The sequence below is a fragment of the Acromyrmex echinatior genome, chromosome 10, assembly GCF_024713525.1.
Source record: "Acromyrmex echinatior isolate Ae372 chromosome 10, ASM2471352v2, whole genome shotgun sequence".
Taxonomy (NCBI): domain Eukaryota; kingdom Metazoa; phylum Arthropoda; class Insecta; order Hymenoptera; family Formicidae; genus Acromyrmex; species Acromyrmex echinatior.
This window is the reverse complement of record NC_141861.1, coordinates 12,271,983-12,293,596: the sequence shown is the minus strand read 5'-3', so window position 1 is coordinate 12,293,596 and position 21,614 is coordinate 12,271,983. Positions and strand designations below refer to the sequence as shown.

The window sequence follows — 21,614 nt, the reverse complement described above, 5'->3', positions numbered from 1 at the left end:
GGTATCGCTTTTCATTTTTTGCACTGAGGTGAACGTGCAAAAATTGGAGCGCGACAACTCCCGTTTATTCTCATAATGCTTGCAGAGCAGCGCCCACGCGCGCGAATAGTTGTCTCCAGTTACGGCCAGCGGGCGTATCAAAGCCTCCGCGGATCCTTCCAAGCAATGCTTTAAATGGTGAAATCTCTCTACGTTTGAGAGAGATGGATTGTTGCCAACGATAGACAAGAATATATCCCGAAACGATGGCCAGTCTTCAAACGCGCCCGAAAACGATCGGATTTTTAAGCGCGGCAGCGCCGACTTGGTAGAACAATCGGTTCCCGATTCACTTGGAAGAGCTGTACTAGATTTCTCAGCTTTGAGCTTTGTCCGGTAATCGTTCAGCAGGCTGCGCTGCAGCACGAACGTGTTTTCAGCGGAATCGGCAAATTGAGACGTGTTGTATTCACTCTGATCGAAGGCTTCCTTGTAATGTGCTCGAATAAGCTCGTGTTGCTTTTCGAATTTCGTTCACATCTGGTCGGAGATGGGCCGAGCGGATTTCGACAGTGTGGAGGGTGATGTTGGCCGTCCCCAATTTCCTCAAATTGGTCATTGACATGGCTATGCGATCATGGATGTCACTCTGGGCTTTCAGCAAGGCGGCTATTTCGTCACTCATGATTTCACTTGCGAATTCTTCTCTCTCTGATTTTCTTGATAATGCGCGCACTGGACGCGATGCACTCGACATTGCGGATGCCGGCGAGTATCCGGCTCGAAGTCCAGAAATATTTAATTAATTATGCCACCAAAATATGTGTGGGAATGCACCGCCCGGAAAGATTCGAATGAGAGAACGGTACACGGTTGATATGATACACGACAGTAAAGAGAACTCCGTTTCTTTGTAATTTAACAAAAGAATTTTCTTTAATATGCTCAGTTACAAATTCAGAAAATATAATTAATTACATTAGATTAACAGAATATTAAATGCGGTCACCTTTTCCAAATTGTAGTTGGAATCGCGGTGATGGAAAATCTCGGCGATTTCCTCGGCACTTTTCGAAAAGATTCGTTTTATAGCGGTTTTCACTAAGCGTTTAGCACGGCGGTTTTACGAAGAGATATAGTAGCGAGACTATGACTGTAAGAACTCTAAGAAGTCTAAAATTCTAAGAAAGAGGACGGCGAGATCGAAGCATTTATTGCTTTCGGCCTGGGCTTTCTTCTTGGGAAAAAACCAATAAAATTTTGCCACAATCGTAATTATTACGTGGCATTAGTTGTACAAAATTGATTGGCGCTTTGGATTCTTTTCTAACGACGTTCAACGTAACAGTCATGCGCGACAGAAAATCCGTGGGATTGGTGACAACGCGTGACGTATTCGTCGGAGCGCGGCGCTCGCGTGCGCGAATTGAATTGTTCTAGAACTTTCGATTGTCCGTTGCCGGAGCTTGTTTGCGTATACCGAGTTTAAAAGAACAAACAATGCCAAATCGATGATTTTAACGAGGATTAAGATCATGCTCGAGATGAAATCACGAGCTCACTTTATGCGTGCGTTCAATGACAATTACTGTCGGTCGATTGAAAGAATTCTTGCTTTTCCCGAATTAACGATCTCAAACATTCCCGCCCGCCTCGTCATCACCGTGACGATATATGTATAGAAGTTACCTCGGGCGATGCTTGTTCGATCGAAAGTGATTACTAGCTGCAAATTTCTTTTAAGAGAGCGAACATTTAAGCGGTAAATAATTTCGTTGTGCTTGCTGTTTCGGACTTTCAACCTGAGGACACGTGTATGACACTGCACGTCGGAGCACACGTACTTGCGTAGGTACTTGCGATGCGATGAACGCATTGAGATTACAATGAAAAAAACAGTAAACGCGTACATAAGAGAAGCGATACAATGCAATGAGTCCGTGGAAGAGCTTGAACTGTAAATGAGAGTTATATGACAAATAACATTGAAGCAATGATTTACGAAAGTACATGCGATCAATTCAAGCTCTCCTTTACATTTGATGCATTAGCGTGAGAGATAAACGCGTTAGCCTCTTCGGGCAATAAAACTAATTTGACCAAAGGAGTTAATTCGGATGAGGCGGTTTTGACTATGACCACTCGCACTACGCCGTCGTCTCCAGGATGTAGCTGCGTGATCCGCGCCAGAGGCCACTTATTTGGCGGTGAGAGCTCGGAGCGAATGATGCATAGCGATCCAAGATGTGGTGGCAAAGCGTCCTTGGTCCATTTCGGTATGGTAGCCAGAGTGTGTAAGTACTCGCGTGACCATCTCTGCCAGAAGTGATCTCGCATTCGCTGGATAAGTTGCCACCTAGAAAGCAAATTTTCCTTCTTGTTCGACAAGGAAGGCTCAGGAATGGCCAGCAGTGGTGCCCCAATGAGCAGGTGACCTGATGTCAGAGCCGTGAGGTCGTCGGAGTCGTCTGAGAGGGCATGCATGGGCCGGGAGTTCAAGCATGCCTCCACTTGTGCGAGCAGTGTGCTCATTTCCTCGAAGGTGAGCCTGGTTTCACCGATGGTTCGGCGCAAGTGATATTTGGCAGATTTCACGGCCGCCTCCCAGAGTCCACCAAAATGTGGTGCCGAAGGGGGATTAAAGTGCCAATGGATCCCCTCTGATGTGGCAACGTGTGCGATCTTTCGGCCTTCTGACGAAGAGGCTCGGAACATCTCTCGAAGTTGCCGGTCGGCGCCCAAGGAATTGGTGCCGCAATCGGAATAGATGTCCGTGCACAGTCCTCGGCGAGATGTGAATCGACGGAGAGCAGCCAGGAAGGTGTCGGTGGTGTAAGCTGAAAGAGCCTCGAGATGAACGGCCTTGGAGCTAAAACAAATAAAGACGGCGATGAACGCTTTGTGAGCACTGTGCCCACGCCCTTTGCTCGTCCTGATGAATACAGGCCCGGCGTAGTCGATGCCCACGTGAAGAAATGGTCGTGCCGGCGTCACTCTCCCTGGAGGAAGGTTCCCCATTTTTGGTTGCGGAGTGGCAGCCCTCCACCGAGTGCATGTCACGCACTGGTGCAGCCATCGCTTGACCACTGCTCGACCTTGTGGAATCCAGAATCGGAGGCGAAGACATCCCAGGGTCATCTGGACTCTTCCGTGGAGAGTACGGCGATGGTAGGCTTCCACCAGCAGGCGAGTGAACCATGACCTTGGAGGCACGATGATCGGATGTCGCTCGTCGAACGACAGCGCTGCGTGCTTGAGGCGCCCTCCAACTCGCAGAACTCCGTGTTCGTCCATGTACGGGCTGAGGGTTCGCAGATGGCTGGATCATGCAAGATCGCGTTTATTTTCAATAGCTGTCCTCCTGATAGTGCCATGATTGCACTATGCGTATCCACTGGAGGAGCGCCGCGTCGAGTTCGGCTGGGAGAAGCGCAGATCCGTGGAGTTGATCATCCGCTGATCTCACTGAGCGACTGCGGTGACGCCAACGCAAGCACCAGGACGTCACTTTCAATAATTGGTGCAGTGCCGAGAACCTGAGGAGTTCTTCCGGCTCGTGGTTGCTTTTGATGACCGCCGCGAGTGTGGTGGCCCGTTGCTCCGGTACGTCCTTGATGGGCTCTAGGTTGACGCTTGGCCATTGCGTCGGATTCCCGCACAACCAGGCGGGACCCGTCCACCACAAGGAATGGCTGAGGAGTTCGCGTGGTGTTAGTCCCCGGGAGGCACAGTCGGCAAGGTTGTCCTTGCCTGGGACGTGACGCCATTGAGCCCCTGGAAGCTGCTGCTGTATTCGTGACACTCTGTTGGCCACGTAAGTTTTCCAGCGCGAGGCATGACCTCGAATCCAGTGGAGCGTGACCTTGGAGTCTGACCACAGGATTACTGGTGTTGTGCTAGGTTTAGCACAGAGCGCGTGTGCGCGAGTACACTTGAAAGCAAGGCGGCGGCGCAGAGTTCGAGTCGCGGGAGAGAAACGAGTTTGATCGGCGCGACCTTGCTCTTGGCTGTCAACAATAGAGTCTTTGTTTGGTTTTTTACGGTGATGCGGAGATACACCACGGCGGCGTAACATCTTTCGGACGCGTCTGCGAAGCCGTGCAGTTCGAGTTGAGAGCTCGTGTCGCCGGTGCCAAGCCAGCGACCGACTCTGAGCTTCTCAAGCAGTGGAAGTTCTTCCCAGAGCCGCTTCCACTTTCCAGCGATGGTTGACGGCAATGGTGTGTCCCACTCTAGCTGCTGCAGCCAGGCCGACTGTATAAGAATTTTTGCTTGAATGGTCACTGGAGCCAGCCATCCGAGCGGGTCGAAGAATCGAGCGGTCTCCGACAGCAGACTTCTCTTGGTGAACGCGACGACGGTGCGAGGAGGAACAGAGAAGGCGAATTCGTTCCTGGTTGGATACCAGCGCAATCCCAGCGTTGAGTGATTCTCTTGTTCCCACGACCGCGAGTCTCTGGTGAGATAGTACTCAGACGGAATGTCGCGAAGCAGCTCCTGGCAGTTGGCGGCCCACTTTCGGAGAGAGAACCCGCCCGCCATGCAGAGGTTGCGGAGCTCGACTTGGAGCGCGATAGCGTCGTCTTTATAATGCGCTCCGGTTACGACATCGTCGTCGTAGCAGTCGTGTCGTAAAACATTCGCGCCGCGAGGGAAACGCGGTCCGTCGTCATCGGCGAGTTGACGCAGCGTGCGAATGGCGAGAAATGGCGCGCAAGCGAGACCGTAAGTAACGGTCTTCAACGTAAACTCGCGTATAGGTTCGTCGATGCTGTGGCGCCAAAGTATGCATTGATGCCGATGATCGTCGGGGTGCACAAGAATCTGCCGATACATTTTTTCAATGTCGGCCACTAGCGCGTACCGATGCCACCGCCACCGCAGAAGTACGTTAGCGAGGGGTGGCAGCAAGTTAGCCCCCACTAGCAGATGAGTATTGAGTGACTCACCTGACCTTGTACGCTGCGATCCGTTGAAGACGGCCCTCAGCTTCGTCGTGGTGCTGGATTCACGAAGGACGCCGTGATGCGGAAGGTAGCACCGATCTTCGTTCGGAATTCGGAGGTTCTGGCGCCAATTCCATGTGACCTTGGTCCTCGTAGTCCTTCGGGAAGGCTCGGTAGAGATCGCCGAATCGTGCGTCTCTTTCACAGCGTCGCTCCATGGTGACTAAGAGTCGTTGAGCAGATCTTCGCGTCTCAGCCAGCGTCATCGGCGTAGATGCAAAAGGTAGTCGCACTACGTACCGTCCTTCGGCAGTGCGTTGGTGCTGCAGCGCGAAGATGTCCTCGCATTGCTGCTCTTTTGGCGTGAGTGCGACGGGAGCAGGCATCTCTCGTTCCTGCTCCCAGAAGCGGTGCACAAGGTCGGCTAGCTCATGATCTGCGGTGCACTGAAGCGAGTGGCGCTGTGCTGAGTTGGTTACTTGGTCGCAACCCCCCGATAAGATCCAGCCGAGCAGTGTCTTTTGAGCGATAGGCGCTTGGGGGCCTCCCTTGCGGACATCCTGGAGAATGATTGAGCACACTTCCGCTCCAAAAAGTAGCTCAATAGGATCGTTTGCTGCGTAGTCTGGATCAGCCAATTGGAGCCCCTTTAGATGTGGCCACTCTAATCTGATTCTTGCGTGAGGGCCTTGGTAAAGCGAAAGACGTGGCAGAATAAAGGCTCCGACGGTGAAGTCGGTCCCTGTTGTTAACGAGGTCACCTTGAGCGTTACCCTTCCCCTGCTGAGCCCGGAGCTTTTGCCGCTGATGCTGATGACTTCGATTGAGGATCGAGAGCGTGGCAGGCGTAGGCGCTGGACCAGAGCCTCGGAAATCAAAGAAATTTCCTTGGTCGATGAGCACGCGTGTGGTATGCCGATTGCCGTGACGATCAGCGACGGAAACTCGCGCAGTTGCGAGCAAAATAGCCTTGTAGTCGTTGTCGCGGAGCACTGCCGACAGTGAGCTGACCTCTTGAGGTTTCGATGAAGTGTACGCGGCGTATAACATTGAGTGGTGACGAGACTTGCACGTAGCACACGTCCTCGTCGACTGGCACTTCGCGAATGTATGAGAGCCGAGACAGTTGAAGCACAGCTTGTGAGTTTCGGCGACGGCCTTGCGATCGACCGCGGATTTTTTCTTGAATTCTTCACACACCATCACGTGGTGCTTACCCTTGCATAGGACGCATTGAGAAGACTCGGTGTGTTTCTTGACGTGATGCGACTTGGCAGATCGCGACGGGTTGTCGGAGACCTTGAGCGATTTTGCTTTGGCGGCTTTGAGAGTTAGCGTTCTCCTTGTGATAAAGTCCAGCAACGTGTCATGGTCTGACAAGTCCGTGGAATTGCTCACGTGCGATTCCCACTCGAGACGCGTTTTCGGGTCGAAAAGCTCGATGACTAGGTGATTCAAAAGGTCGAATCCATGTGAGTTAATTGGTCTCTCAATACTCTCTTGGCCGTTCAAGACACTGATCGCGGCGTTGTAGACGCGGCTAAGTTCCTCGGCGGTATCGCTTTTCATTTTCTGCACTGAGGTGAACGTGCAAAAATTGGAGCGCGACAACTCCCGTTTATTCTCATAATGCTTGCAAAGCAGTGCCCACGCGCGCGAATAGTTGTCTCCGGTTACGGCCAGCGAGCGTATCAACGCTTCCGCGGGTCCTTCCAAGCAATGCTTTAAATGGTGAAATCTCTCTACGTTTGAGATAGACGGATTGTTGCCAACGACAGACAAGAATATATCCCGAAACGATGGCCAGTCTTCAAACGCGCCCGAAAACGATCGGATTTTTGAGCGCGGCAGCGCCGACTTGGTAAAACAATCGGTTCCCGATTCACCTGGAGGAGCTGTACTTGATTTCTCAGCTTTGAGCTTTATCCCGTAATCGTCCAGCAGACTGTGCTGCTGCACGTACGTGTTTTCGGCGGAATCGGCAAGTCGAGACGTATTGTACTCACTCTGATTGAAGGCTTCCTTGTAATGTGCTCGAATAAGCTCATGGTGCCTTTCAAATTTCGTCCACAGCTGGTCGAGAAGCGTCGAGCGGACTTCGACAGCGCGGAGGGTGATGTTGGCTGTCCCCATTTTCTTTAAATTGGTCACTGACCTGGCCATGCGATCATGGATGTCACTCTGGGCGGTCAGCAAGGCTATTTCGTCACTCATGCTTTCACTTGCGAATTTTTCTCTCTCTGATTTTCTTGATGATGCGCGCACTGGACGCGATGCTCTCGACACTGCGGATGCCGGCGAGTATCCAGCTCGAAGGACCAGAAAATGTGCGAGAATGCACCGCGCGAAAAGATTCGAGTGAGAGACCGGCACACGGCTGGTATGATACACGACAGTAAAGAGAACTCAGTTTCTTTGTAATTTAACAAAAGAATTTTCTTTAATATGCACAATTACAAATTCAACAAATATAATTAATTAAATATTAGATTGACAGAATATTAAATGCGGTCACCTTTTCCCAATACAATTTGAAATCACGGTGATGAAAAATCTCGGCGATTTTCTCGGTACTTCTCGAAAGATTCGTTTTATAGCGGTTTCACTAAGCGATTAGCACGGCGATTTTACGAAGCGAGATTATGATTCTAAGAACTCTAAGAACTTTTAGACTCTAAGAACTAAGGACTCTAAGAACGAGGCCTGCGAGATCGAAGCATTTATTGTTTTCGACCTGAGCTTTCTTTTTGGGAAAAATCCAATAAAATTTTGCCACAATCGTAATTATTACCTGGCATTAGGTGTACAAAATTGATTGGCGCTTTGGATTCTTCTCTAACGACGTTCAACGTAACAGTCATGCGCGACAGAAAATCCGTGCGTGGGATTGATGACAGCGCGTGACGTATTCGTCGGAGCGCGGCGCTCGCGTGCGCGAATTGAATTGTTCTAGAACTTTCGATTGTCCGTTGCCGGTAACGACAACTTGTTTGCGTGTAACGAATTGTTTTTAAAAAGAACAAAGAACGCCAAATCGCTGATTTTTATAGAGGATTTAGATTATGCTCGAGATGAAATCACGAGCTCAATTTATGTGTGCGTTTAATGATAATTACTGTCGGTCGACTGAAAGAATTCTTGCTTTTCTTTCGAATTACCGATCTCAAACAAGATTAAAAATTGAAATTTCACCAATGAAGACAAAGAAGTTTTAACTTCTTTTGTTCTGATTGATTAAACTTCAATCTTTCAATCTTCAATCTCATTCTTCTATGCGTAATCTTACTCCGGCCTTAAAGTCATTATATTATACTTATTTAATCTGAGTGTAAAAGTGAAATACAAATATTTCTTTTATTAGCCTTGTATATCTTTATTATTATTTTAAGATTGAGAGTTTGTTTTAAACATTTATATTTATAAACAATATTAAATCTCATAGGACGTATATATGAGAAACACACAACCTATAAAAACAAATACCTTAAACGATCTAGTTGAATTTTAAGTGCTTGTATAATTCTGTGTGAATCTATATATATATATTTTAATTTTACTTTTCTTCAATTATATATGTGAATCAAAATTCAATTTTTTATTTAAAAAGTAACTTATGTTATAATAATTCATCGATGTTTTCTTTCTTTTTGAACATGGATCTAAATCCGAAGCCAAATTCAGATCCGCGGATTATACAGTTTTGAGTTCTCGGATTGTGTTTGAGATCGGTAATTCGAAAAAAGGTAAGAACTCTTTCGATCGACCGACAGTAATTGTTATTGAACGCACGCATATGGTGAACTCGTGATTTCATCTCGAGCCTCGACCGTAAGCCTCGTCAAAGTCAGGGATTCGTCGTTCTTTGTTCTTTTTAAAACAATTCGGTACACGCAAACAGGCACCGGTAACGGACACTCGAAAATTCTAGACAATTCAATTCGCGCACGCGAGCGCCGCGCTCCGACGAATACGTCACGCGCTGTCATCAATCCCACGTACGGATTTTCTGTCGCGCATGACTGTTACGTTGAACGTCGTTAGAAAAGAATCCAAAGCGCCAATCAATTTTGTACACCTAATGCCACGTAATAATTACGATTGTGGCAAAATTTTATTGGATTTTTCCCAAGAAGAAAGCCCAAGTCGAAAGCAATAAATGCTTCGATCTCGCCGTCCTCCTTCTTAGAGTCAAAAAAGTTCTCAGAGTTCTTAGAGTCATAGTCTCGCCGTGCTACCGCTTAGTGAAAACCGCTATAAAACGAATCTTTTCGAGAAGTGCCGAGAAAATCGCCGAGATTTTCCATCGCCACGATTCCAAATACAATTTGGAAAAGGTGACCGCATTCAATATTCTATTAATCTAATATTTAATTAATTATATTTTCTGACTTTGTAACTGTGCATATTAAAGAAAATTCTTTTGTTAAATTACAAAGGAACGGAGTTCTCTTTACTGTCGCGTATCATATCAGCCTTGTGCCGTTCTCTCACTCGAATCTTTCCGCGCGGTGCGCTTCCGCACAGATTGGAATCGATTTCAGATATCCGAATACTTAGATATCCGAATACTTAGAAGCCCTGATAGTTATGTATGTATGTTTTTGTCAAATGTAATTAATAATACAAAAATTTTAGTTTTTAAGCATCATTATTAAATGTAATCCTTCAAATAATTATGAAGAAAAATTGTACAAAAATTTATATAGCAAAGAAATCAAATAAAAAAAATGTTTACACAATAATATACTAGTATTTATATTTATAATATATATATTTATTGATAATTATTTTTTATGTGCAAAAATAAAAAAACGTTAAAATTTTTCATTATAATTATAATTTAAAAAATTCTAATACAATGAAGATTACACATTGCATCATTTATATATATATATTAGGTGTTGGAATTAATTCGTAGCGTTTTTTTAATGAAAGAATGTTATTTATTTCACATGAGCATTAAAAAATACATTAATGAAAGTACTTCCCATCACTTTCTACTACTTTTGACCATCTTTCGGGCAGTGAATGAATACCGCGTCGGAAGAACTGTTCATCTTTAGATGAAATCCAGGAATCGAACCATTTTGTACAATCTTCGTAAGATGTGAACTTCTGCTCGCACAAGCTATGAGCTAATGATCGAAACAAGTGGTAGTCGCTAGGTGCAATATAAGGAGAATACGGCGGATGCGGTAGCACTTCCCATTTAAGTGTTTCCAGGTATGTTTTTACCGGTTTTGCAACGTGTGGGCGAGCATTGTCGTGCAGCAAGATGACTTTATCGTGTCTTTCGAAGTATTCCGACCGTTTTTGCTTCAATGCACGGCTCAAGCGCATCAGTTGCCGTCGGTAGAGATCTCCAGTAACGGTTTCATGCGGTTTTAGCAGTTCGTAGTATATGACACCCTTCTGATCCCACCAAATACAGAGCAGGAGCTTTGAGCCATGGATATTGGGCTTTGCCACTGATGTTGATGGTTCGCCGGGCTTAACCCATGACTTTCTGCGCTTTGGATTGTCATAATGGATCCACTTTTCGTCACCGGTAACAATCCGATGCAAAAAACCTTTTCTTTTCTGCCGTTGAAGCAGCAGTTCGCACGTGAGAAAACGTCTCTCAATATCCCTTGGTTTCAATTCATATGGGACCCAATGTCCTTCCTTCTGGATCATGCCCAAACTTTTAAGACGTTTTCCTATTGTTGAGAAGTCAACTTCCAATGACGTAGATAATTCTTTAAGTGTTTGACATGAGTTTTCATTGAGCAGTGCCTGCAAATCGTTATCTTCAAATTTTTTCGGCTGACCAGGTCGCTCCTTGTCATCCAAGTCGAAATCACCAGCTTTAAAACGTGCAAACCACTTCCTACACGTTTGCTCAGCCAGAGCATGTTCACTATACACATCCACTAAAATACGATGAGCTTCAGCTGCACTTTTGTTCATATTAAAGTAATGAAGCAAAACTCCCCGCAAAAACACTTTATCTAGCACAAATTTTGACATATTCAATGAATTATACAGTATTGTTATTTATGATTTCAAGAAAGGTTATGTACGGCAAATGACGTCCTATGATAGATGTTTACAATGTATACAGAACTATAGGTAACAACGAAATAGTGTACTGCTTGTGCCATCTCTTGTAAAACGCTACGAATTAATTCCAACACCTAATATATACACACACATATATATATTTACATTTCTGTAATAAATACTAATATTAGTATTTTCAATTTATAATTACAAAATTATACCAAAAATATTTTAATAATTAATAATTTAATAATTTTGCTAACAATTATTTACTTACAAATTAAAAAACATATATATTAGGTGTTGGAATTAATTCGTAGCGTTTTACAAGTGATGGGAAGTACTTTCATTAATGTATTTTTTAATGCTCATGTGAAATAAATAACATTCTTTCATTTAAAAACGCTACGAATTAATTCCAACACCTAATAATTTATTGTATTATTATGGTTATAAGTTATATGCAGGGGGCTAATTAAAATAACATAAAAGTGAAATATTAATTATTGTGCGAGAGCGCACCGCGCGGAAAAATTCGAGTGAGAGTTCGGCGCAAGGCTGGTATGATGCACGACAGTAAAATCAACTCAGTTTCTTTGTAATTTAACAAAAGAATTTCTTTAATATATTCAGTTACAAAGTCAAAAGATATAATTAATTAAAGATTAGATTAACAGAATATTAAATGCGGTCACCTTTTCCAAATTGAGTTTGGAATCGCGGTGATGGAAAATCTCGGCGATTTTTCTCGGCACTTCTCGAAAGATTCGGTTTATAGCGATTTCACTAAACGGTTAGCACGGCGATTTTACGAAGCGAGATTATGACTCTAAGAACTCTAAGAACTTTTTGGAAGTAAGAAGGAGGACGGCGAGATCGAAGCATTTATTGCTTTCGGCCTGAGCTTTCCCTTTTGGGAAAAATCCAATAAAATTTTGCCACAATCGTAATTATTACGTGGCATTAGGTGTACAGAATTGATTGGCGCTTTGAATTCTTTTCTAGCGACGTTCAACGTAACAGTCATGCGCGGCAGAAAATCCGTGCGTGGGATTGGTGACAGCGCGTGACGTATTCGTCAGAGCGCGGCGCTCGCGTGCGCGAATTGAATCGTTCTAGAACTTTCGATTGTCCGTTGCCGGTAACGACAGCTTGTTTGCGTGTAACGAATTGTTTTTAAAAAGAACAAAGAACGACGAATTCGATGATTTTAATGAGGATTAAGAACATGCTCGAGATGAAATCACGAGCTCAATTTATGCATGCGTTCAATGATAATTAATGTCGGTCGACTGAAAGAATTTTTGCTTTTCTTTCGAATTACCGATCTCGAACATCCCGCCCGCCTCGTCATCTCCGTGACGACATGTGTATAAGGTTACGTATAGAGATTACAAAAAAAACCGTAAACGCGAAAACACAACAAGCGATACAATACAATGAATTCGTGGAAGAACTTGAACCGTAAACGAGAGTTATATGACAAATAACATTGAAAGAATGATTCACGAAAATACGCGCGATCAATTCAAGCTCTTCTTTACATTTGTCGCATTAGCGTGCGAGATAAACACGTTAGCCTCTTCTGGCAATAAAACTAATTTGACCAAAGGACGAGTTAATTCGGATGAGGCGGTTTTGACTGTGACCACCCGCACTACGCCGTCGTCTCCAGGATGTAGCTGCGTGATTCGCGCCAGAGGCCACTTATTTGGCGGCGAGAGCTCGGAGCGAATGATGCATAGCGATCCAAGGCGTGGTGGCAAAGAGTCCTTGGTCCATTTCGGTCTGGTAGCCAGAGTGTGTAAGTACTCGCGTGACCATCTCTGCCAGAAGTGGTCTCGCATTCGCTGAATAAGTTGCCACCTGGAAAGCAAATTCTCCTGTTCGTCCGACAAGGACGGCTCAGGAATGGCCAGCAGTGGTGCCCCGATGAGCAGGTGACCTGGTGTCAGAGCCGTGAGGTCGTCGGAGTCGTCTGAGAGTGCATACATGGGCCTTGAGTTCAGGCATGCCTCCACTTGTGCGAGCAGGGTGCTCATTTCCTCGAAGGTGAGCCTGGTTTCGCCGATGATTCGGCGCAGGTGATACTTAGCCGATTTCACGGCCGCCTCCCAGAGTCCACCAAAATGAGGTGCCGAAGAAGGATTGAAATGCCAATGGATCCCCTCCGATGTAGCTACGTGTGCGATCTTTCGTCCTTCTGCCGAGGAGGCTCGAAGCATCTCTCGAAGTTGCCGGTCGGCGCCCAAAAAATTGGTGCCGCAATCAGAGTATATGTCCGAACACAGTCCTCGGCGAGATGTGAATCGACGGAGAGCAGCCAGGAAGGCGTCGGTGGTGTAAGCTGAAACAGCCTCGAGATGAACGGCCTTGGAGCTAAAACAAATAAATACGGCGATGAACGCTTTGTGAGCGCTGTGCCCACGCCCTTTGCTCGTCCTGATGAAGATAGGCCCGGCGTAGTCGATGCCCACGTGAAGAAATGGTCGTGCCGGCGTCACTCTCCCTGGAGGAAGGTTCCCCATTTTTGGTTGCGGAGTGACAGCCCTCCACCGAGTGCAGGTTACGCACTGGTGCAGCCATCGCTTGACCACTGCTCGACCTTGTGGAATCCAGAAGCGGAGGCGAAGCAATCCCAGGGTCATCTGAACTCCTCCGTGGAGAGTACGACGATGGTAGGCTTCCACTAGCAGGCGAGTGAGCCATGACCTTGGAGGCACGATGATCGGATGTCGCTCGTCGAACGACAGCGCTGCGTGCTTGAGGCGCCCTCCAACTCGCAGAACTCCGTTTTCGTCTATGTACGGGCTGAGGGTTCGCAGATGGCTGGATCTGGCAAGATCGCGTTTGTTTTCGAGCGCAATCATCTCCTCCGGATAATGACGTGACTGCACTAAGCGAATCCATTGAAGGAGTGCTGCGTCGAGTTCGGCTGGGAGAAGCGCTGACCCTTGGAGCTCATTCTCCACGGATCCGACTGAGAGACTGCGGTGACGCCAAGGCAAGCACCAGGAAGTCACTCTGAGCAACTGGTGAAGCGACGAGAATCTGAGCAGTTCTTCCGGCTCGTGGTTGCTCCTGACGACTGCTGCGAGTGTTGTGGCCGGTTGCTCCGGTACGTCCTGGATGGGCTCCAGATTGATGCTTGGCCATTGCGTCGGATTTCCGCACAACCATGCGGGACCCCTCCACCACAAGGGATGGCTGAGGAGCTCGCGTGGTGTTAGTCCCCGGGAGGCACAGTCGGCGGGATTGTCCTTGCCCGGGACGTGACGCCATAGAGCCTCTGGAAGTTGCTGCTGGATTTGTGACACTCTGTTGGCCACATATGTTTTCCAGCGGGAGGCGTGACCTCGAATCCAGTGTAGTGTGACCTTGGAGTCTGACCACAAGATCACTGGCGTTGTTGCTAGGTTTAGCACGGAGCGCGCGTGCACGAGTACACTTGAAAGCAAGGCGGCGCAGAGTTCGAGTCGCGGGAGCGAGACCAGTTTCATCGGCGCGACCTTGCTTTTGGCTGTCAATAATAGAGTCTTTGTTTGCTTGTTTGTGGTGATGCGGAGGTATACCACGGCGGCGTAACCTCTTTCGGACGCGTCTGCGAAGCCGTGCAATTCGAGTTGAGAGCTCGTGTCGCCGGTGCCGAGCCAGCGGCCGACTCTGAGCTTCTCAAGCAGTGGAAGTTCTTCCCAGAGTCGCTTCCACTTTTCAGAGATGGTTGACGGCAATGGTGTGTCCCACTCTAGCTGTTGCAGCCAGGCCGACTGAATCAGAATTTTAGCTCGAATGGTTACTGGGGCCAGCCATCCGAGCGGGTCGAAGAGTCGAGCGGTCTCTGACAGCAGACTTCTCTTGGTGAACGCGACGACGATGCGAGGAGGAACAGAGAAAACGAATTCGTCCCTGGTTGGATACCAGCGCAATCCCAGCGTTGAGTGGTTCTCTTGTTCCCACGACCGCGAGTCTTTGGTGAGGCAGAACTCAGGCGGAATGTTGCGAAGAAGTTCCTGACAGTTGGCGGCCCACTTTCGGAGAGAGAACCCGCCCGCCATGCAGAGGTTGCGGAGCTCGACTTGGAGCGCGATAGCGTCGTCTTTCTCGTGCGCTCCGGTTACGACATCGTCGACGTAGCAGTCGTGTTGTAAAGCACTCGCGCCTCGAGGAAAACGCGGTCCGTCGTCATCGGCGAGTTGACGCAGCGTGCGAATAGCGAGAAATGGCGCGCAAGCGAGACCGTAAGTGACCGTTTTTAGGGTGAACTCGCGTATCGGTTCGTCGATGCTGTGGCGCCAAAGTATGCACTGATACCTCTGATCGTCGGGGTGCACAAGAATCTGCCGATACATTTTCTCGATGTCGGCCACCAGCGCGTATCGGTGCCACCGCCACCGTAGAAGTACGTTCGCGAGGGGTGGCAGCAGGTTAGCCCCCACCAGCAGATGATTGTTAAGTGACTCACCTGATCTCGTACGCTGCGATCCGTTAAAGACGACCCTCAGTTTGGTCGTGATGCTGGAAGGACGCCGTGATGTGGAAGGTAGCACCGATCTTCATTGGAATTCGGAGGTTCTGGCGCCAATTTCATGTGACCTTGGTCCTCATAGTCCTTCAGGAAGACTCGGTAGAGATCGCCGAATCGTGCGTCTCTTTCGCAGCGTCGCTCCATGGCGACTAAGAGTCGTTGCGCAGGTCTTCGCGTCTCAGCTAGCGTCGTCGGCGGAGATGCAAAAGGTAGTCGCACTACGTATCTTCCTTCGGCAGTGCGTTGGTGCTGCAGCGCGAAGATGTCCTCGCATTGCTGCTCCTTTGGCGTGAGAGCGACGGGAGCAGGCACTTCTCGTTCCTGCTCCCAGAAGCGGTGCACAAGGTCGGCCAGCTCGTGATCTGCTGTGCACTGAAGCGAGTGGCGTTGTGCTGAGTTGGTTACTTGGTCGCAACCTCCCGACAAGATCCAGCCGAGCAGCGTCTTTTGAGCGATAGACGCTTGGGGGCCTCCCTTGCGGAGACCATCCTGGAGAATGATTGAGCATACTTCCGCTCCAAAAAGCAGCTCAATAGCGTCGTTTGCTGTGTAGTAGGGATCAGCCAATTGGAGCCCCTTTAGATGTGGCCACTCCGTTCTGATCCTTGCGTGAGAGCCTTGATAAAGCGACAGACGTGGGAGAACAAAGGCTCCGACGATGAAGTCGGTCCTTGTTGTTAACGAGGTCACCTTGAGAGTCACCTTTCCCCGGCTGGGCCCGGAGCTTTTGTCGCTGATGCCGATGACATCGATTGAGGATCGAGAGCATGGCAAGCGTAGGCGTTGGACCAGAGCCTCGGAAAATAGAGAAATTTCCGAACCTTGGTCGAGCACGCGTGTGGTATGCTGATTGCCGTGACGATCAGCGACGGAAACTCGCGCAGTTGCGAGCAAAATAACCTTGTGGTCGTTGTCGCGGCGCACTGCCGACAGTGAGCTGACCTCTTGAGGTTTCGATGAAGCGTACGCGTCGTGTAACATTGAGTGGTGACGAGACTTGCACGTAGCACACGTCCTCGTCGAATGGCACTTCGCGAAAGCATGAGAACCGAGACAGTTGAAGCACAGCTTGTGAGTTTCGGCGACGGCCTTGCGGTCGACCGTGGATTTTTTCTTGAATTCTTCACACACCATCACGTTGTGTTTACCCTTGCATAGGACGCATTGTGAAGATTCGGTGTATTTCTTGACGTGATGCGACTTGGCAGATCGCGACGGGTTGTCGGAGACCTTGAGCGATTTTGGTTTGACGGCTGTGAGAGTACGTGCTCTTTGGTTCATAAAGTTCATTAGCTCTTTAAGAGTGGGCATGTCGCTCGAGGCGCTTGAGTGTAACTCCCACTCCAGGCGAGTTCTTGGATCGAAGAGCTCGACGGCAAGATGAGTTAGTAGATCGAAGCCATGAGAGTCGATAGGCCTATCAATGCTCTCCTGGCCGTTGACTACCCTGGTCAAGGCGTTGAAGACGCGGTTGAGTTCCTCCGCACTTTCGTTCTTCATCTTAGCCACGGCGGTAAACTTGGAGAAATTGGAGCGAGATAACTCTCTCTTATTTTCGTACTGCTCGCTCAGCAGCTCCCATGCGCGTGGATAGTTGTCTTCGGTCATTGCTAATGGTTGAATCAGTTCCTTAGCAGGACCCTCTAGACAAGTTTTCAGGTAATGAAATTTCTCGATTGCTGAGAGTGATGAATTGCTGCCGACAATGGATTGGAAGAGATCTCGGAAGGTAGGCCAGTCTTCGAATGCGCCCGAGAAAGAACCAATCTTGAGGCGAGGCAGCGACGGTTTTCCGGAAGACACATTACTTTCGGTTTTGGAAGCTGAACTCGGTTCCTTTGCCATGAGTTTCGTCCGGTACTCGTCCAGCAGACTTTGCTGTTGCACGTACGTGATTTCGGCGGAATCAGCAAATTGAGACGTATTGTACTCACTCTGATCGAAGGCTTCCTTGTAATGTGCTCGAATAAGCTCGTGATGCCTTTCAAATTTCGTCCACAGCTGGTCGAGAAGCGTCGAGCGGATTTCGATAGCGCGGAGGGTGATGTTGGCCGTCCCCATTTTCTTTAAATTGGTCACTGATCTGGCCATGCGACTATGGATATCACTCTGGGCGGTCAGCAAGGCGGTTACTCGTCGTCACTCATGATTTCACTCGCGAATTTTTCTTTCTCAGATTTTCTTGATAACACGCGCACTAAACGCGATGCACTCGACATTGCGGATGCCGGCGAAAATCCGGCTCGAAGGACCAAAAAATGTGCGAGAGCGCACCGCGCGGAAAAATTCGAGTGAGAGTTCGGCGCACGGCTGGTATGATGCACGACAGTAAAATCAACTCAGTTTCTTTGTAATTTAACAAAAGAATTTCTTTAATATATTCAGTTACAAAGTCAAAAGATATAATTAATTAAAGATTAGATTAACAGAATATTAAATGCGGTCACCTTTTCCAAATTGAGTTTGGAATCGCGGTGATGGAAAATCTCGGCGATTTTTCTCGGCACTTCTCGAAAGATTCGGTTTATAGCGATTTCACTAAACGGTTAGCACGGCGATTTTACGAAGCGAGATTATGACTCTAAGAACTCTAAGAACTTTTTGGAAGTAAGAAGGAGGACGGCGAGATCGAAGCATTTATTGCTTTCGGCCTGAGCTTTCCCTTTTGGGAAAAATCCAATAAAATTTTGCCACAATCGTAATTATTACGTGGCATTAGGTGTACAGAATTGATTGGCGCTTTGAATTCTTTTCTAGCGACGTTCAACGTAACAGTCATGCGCGGCAGAAAATCCGTGCGTGGGATTGGTGACAGCGCGTGACGTATTCGTCAGAGCGCGGCGCTCGCGTGCGCGAATTGAATCGTTCTAGAACTTTCGATTGTCCATTGCCGGTAACGACAGCTTGTTTGCGTGTAACGAATTGTTTTTAAAAAGAACAAAGAACGACGAATTCGATGATTTTAATGAGGATTAAGAACATGCTCGAGATGAAATCACGAGCTCAATTTATGCATGCGTTCAATGACATTTAATGTCGGTCGACTGAAAGAATTCTTGCTTTTCTTTCGAATTACCGATCTCGAACAAATATAGTAGTATCATTATTATTATTTCTTTTAAGTAAAAGTTATACAACAATCATATGTAATTATTCAATGTCTCACATCGTGATGGCAATATAATAGCATTCTTGCACGCACAGCGTGATGATCGTACGTGCTTCAGATGAATTATAATAATATCTACAGATTTTTATAATCATATATGATGATACAATATGACTTTTTATGTTCGTATAATTTGTCCTATGAGTGATTGCACAGTAACATTTTTTGCACTTAACATTTGTGCCCTCATCGCGTTGTAAAGGCACATTATGATGGCGTTCTTGCACACGATATGACAATCACGCGTGAAGGTAATGTGAGCCTTCATCAATTGTTATCTGGAAATTTATTGATTTTGATAATCCAACAAATGAGAATGAAGAGTTAGTTATGCACACTCCACAATTAAAAAATATTACAAACATAAGAAATAAAGAGAAGACAAACCTAGTGAACAAGAAGAAACTACTAATGATCAAGGTATCAAAACTGTGAACAGTTTCTTTTAATGAGTAACAAAGATAAAGGTTTATTCTATACTTATTGTTGATTCTTGTAATTGAAAGATATGACACTTACTTAAAAGCCAAATTACGCAAATTGTTTGAGATCGGTAATTCAAAAAAAAGGTAAGAATTCCTTCGGTCGACCGACAGTAATTGTTATTGAACGCACGCACAAGGCGAGCTCGTGATTTCATCTCGAGCCTGACATTAAGCCTCGTCAAAGTCAGAGATTCATTGTTCTTTAGTCTTTTCAAAACAATTCGGTACACGCAAACAGGCACCGGCAACGGAACATCGAAACTTCTAGAACAATTCGATTCGCGCACGCGAGCGCCGCGCTCCGACGAATATCCGACGAATACGTCACGCGCTGTCACCAATCCCGCGTACGGATTTTCTGTCGCGCATGACTGTTACGTTGAACATCGCTAGAAAAGAATCGAAGGCGCCAATCAATTTTGTACAACCAATGCCACGTGATAATTACGATTGTGGCAAAATTTAATTGGATTTCTCCCAAGAAGAAAGCCCGGACCGGAAACAATAAATGCTTCGATCTCGCCGGTCCTCAAGGCAGATTGCGCAGATTGCTTACATAGTTTACACCGCTTAAACCGTTTACACCGCTTAGAATTCTTAGACTTCTTAGAGTTCTTATTTCTAAAAGTTCTTCGAGTTCTTAAAATCATAGTCTCGCTACTATACCGCTTCGTTAAATCGCCGTGCTAACCGCTTAGTGAAATCGCGATAAAACGACTCTTTCCGAGAAAATCGCCGAGATTTTCCATCACCGTGATTCCAAATACAATTTTGGAAAGGGTGACCGCTTTTGATATTTTGTTAATCTAATTTTTAATTAATTATATTGTTTGACTCTGTAACTGATTATATTAAAGAAAATTCTTTTGTTCAATTGAAAGAAACGGAGTTCTCTTTACTGTCGTGCATCATATCAACCTTGTGCCGTTCTCTCACTCGAATCTTTCCGCGCGGTGCATTCTCGCACATTTTCTGGTCCTTCGAGCCGGATTTAAACTAGCGAGAAAGACAGTAAGACAAACGCCGCATCACTTTAAAAATTTCACGATCAGCGCTCTCGCTCTGGTTCGCTCTCGCACATTTTTTGGTCCTTCGAGCCGGATCTTCGCCGGCATCCGCAGTGTCGAGTGCATCGCGTTCAGTGCGCGTATTATCAAGAAAATAAGAGAGAGAAGAATTCGCGAGTGAAATCACGAGTGACGTCTTGCTGAGCTCCCAGCGCCACATCCATGATCGCATGGTCAGGTCAACAACCAATTTGAAGAAATTGAGAACGGCCAACATCACCCACCACAATGTCGAAACCCACTTGGCGCTCCTCGACCAGATGTGGACGAAATTTGAGAAGCAACACGATCTTCTTCAAGTTCATTACAAGGACGCCTTCGATGAGAGTGAGTACAACACGTCTCAATTCGTCGATTCCGCCGAAAACACGTACGTGCAGCAGCGCGGCCTGCTGAGCGAGTAGCTGGCAAAGCTCAAAGCTGAAAATTCTAGTACAGCTCCTCCAAGTGAATCGGGAACCGATTGTTCTACCAAGTCGGCGCTGCCGCGCTTAAAAATCCGATCGTTTATGAGCAATTCCAAGGACTTGCCAAACCATAACACGTTGCTGGACTTTATCACAAGGAGAACGCTAACTCTCAAAGCCGCCAAACCAAAATCGCTCAAGGTCTCCGACAATCCGTCGCGATCCGCCAAGTCGCATCACGTCAAGAAACACACCGAGTCTTTCCAATGCGTCCTATGCAAGGGTAAGCACCACGTGATGGTGTGTGAAGAATTCAAGAAAAAATCCGCGGCCGACCGCAAGGCCGTCGCCGAAACTCACAAGCTGTGCTTCAACTGTCTCGGCTCTCATACATTCGCGAAGTGCCAGTCGACGAGGACGTGTGCTATGTGCCAGTCTCGTCACCACACAATGTTACACGACGCGTACGTTTCATCGAAACCTCGTGAGGTCAGCTCACTGTCGGCGGTGCGCCGCGACAACGACCACAAGGCTACCTTGCTCGCAACTGCGCGAGTTTCCGTCGCTGATCGTCACGGCAATCAGCATACCACACGCGGGCTCATCGACCAAGGTTCGGAAACTTCTCTGATCTCCGAGGCTCTGGTCCAGCGCCTACGCTTGCCACGCTCTCGATCCGCAATCGAAGTCATCGGCATCAACGGCAAAAGCTCCGGGCCCAGCAGGGGAAAGGTGACTCTCAAGGTGACCTCGTTAACCACAGGGACCGACTTCAAAGTCGGAGCCTTTATTCCGCCACGTCTTTCGCTTTACCAAGGCTCTCACGCCAGGATCAGAATGGAGGGGCCACATCTAAAGGGGCTCCAATTGGCTGATCCGGACTACGCAGCGAACGACTCGATTGAGCTACCTTTTGGAGCGGAGGTATGCTCAATCATTCTCCAGGGTGGTCTCCGCAAGGGAGGCCCCGAAGCGCCTATCGCTCAAAAGACAC

General features: G+C 47.3%; 3 protein-coding genes across 3 annotated transcripts; all 3 read right to left on the bottom strand.

Annotated features, from left to right (window-relative positions):
* Window positions 1-4,987: 4,987 nt before the first annotated feature.
* LOC147908359 (uncharacterized) lies at window positions 4,988-7,139 on the bottom strand. Its single transcript, XM_087410099.1, has 2 exons — window positions 5,687-7,139; window positions 4,988-5,613 (listed from the first exon to the last, which is right to left on the bottom strand). Exons 1-2 carry the CDS (start codon window positions 7,137-7,139, stop codon window positions 4,988-4,990), a joined length of 2,079 nt encoding a protein of 692 aa, XP_087266225.1.
* Window positions 7,140-12,490: 5,351 nt separating this feature from the next.
* On the bottom strand, window positions 12,491-15,316 carry LOC147908358 (uncharacterized). The gene is made up of 2 exons (XM_087410098.1): window positions 13,542-15,316; window positions 12,491-13,346 (listed from the first exon to the last, which is right to left on the bottom strand). The coding sequence occupies exons 1-2, from the start codon at window positions 15,314-15,316 to the stop codon at window positions 12,491-12,493; spliced, it is 2,631 nt and encodes an 876-aa protein (XP_087266224.1).
* Window positions 15,317-15,465: 149 nt separating this feature from the next.
* On the bottom strand, window positions 15,466-18,321 carry LOC147908357 (uncharacterized). Its single transcript, XM_087410097.1, has one exon. It carries the CDS (start codon window positions 17,581-17,583, stop codon window positions 15,466-15,468), a length of 2,118 nt encoding a protein of 705 aa, XP_087266223.1. The 5' UTR covers window positions 17,584-18,321.
* Between the last annotated feature and the right edge of the window lie 3,293 nt (window positions 18,322-21,614).

What these genes read in the sequence shown, in the direction of transcription:
- LOC147908359 (XM_087410099.1), bottom strand. Translation starts at nt 7,139, where the DNA reads ATGAGTGACGAAATAGCCTTGCTGACCGCCCAGAGTGACATCCATGAT. An exon ending in GGGGAAGGGTAACGCTCAAG is followed by an intron (nt 5,614 to 5,686) that starts GTGACCTCGTTA and finishes CGCTTTACCAAG; the next exon opens with GCCCTCACGCAAGAATCAGA.
- LOC147908358 (XM_087410098.1), bottom strand. Translation starts at nt 15,316, where the DNA reads ATGTATCGGCAGATTCTTGTGCACCCCGACGATCAGAGGTATCAGTGC. An exon ending in GTCAAGCGATGGCTGCACCA is followed by an intron (nt 13,347 to 13,541) that starts GTGCGTAACCTG and finishes TATTTGTTTTAG; the next exon opens with CTCCAAGGCCGTTCATCTCG.
- LOC147908357 (XM_087410097.1), bottom strand. Translation starts at nt 17,583, where the DNA reads ATGGCCAGATCAGTGACCAATTTAAAGAAAATGGGGACGGCCAACATC.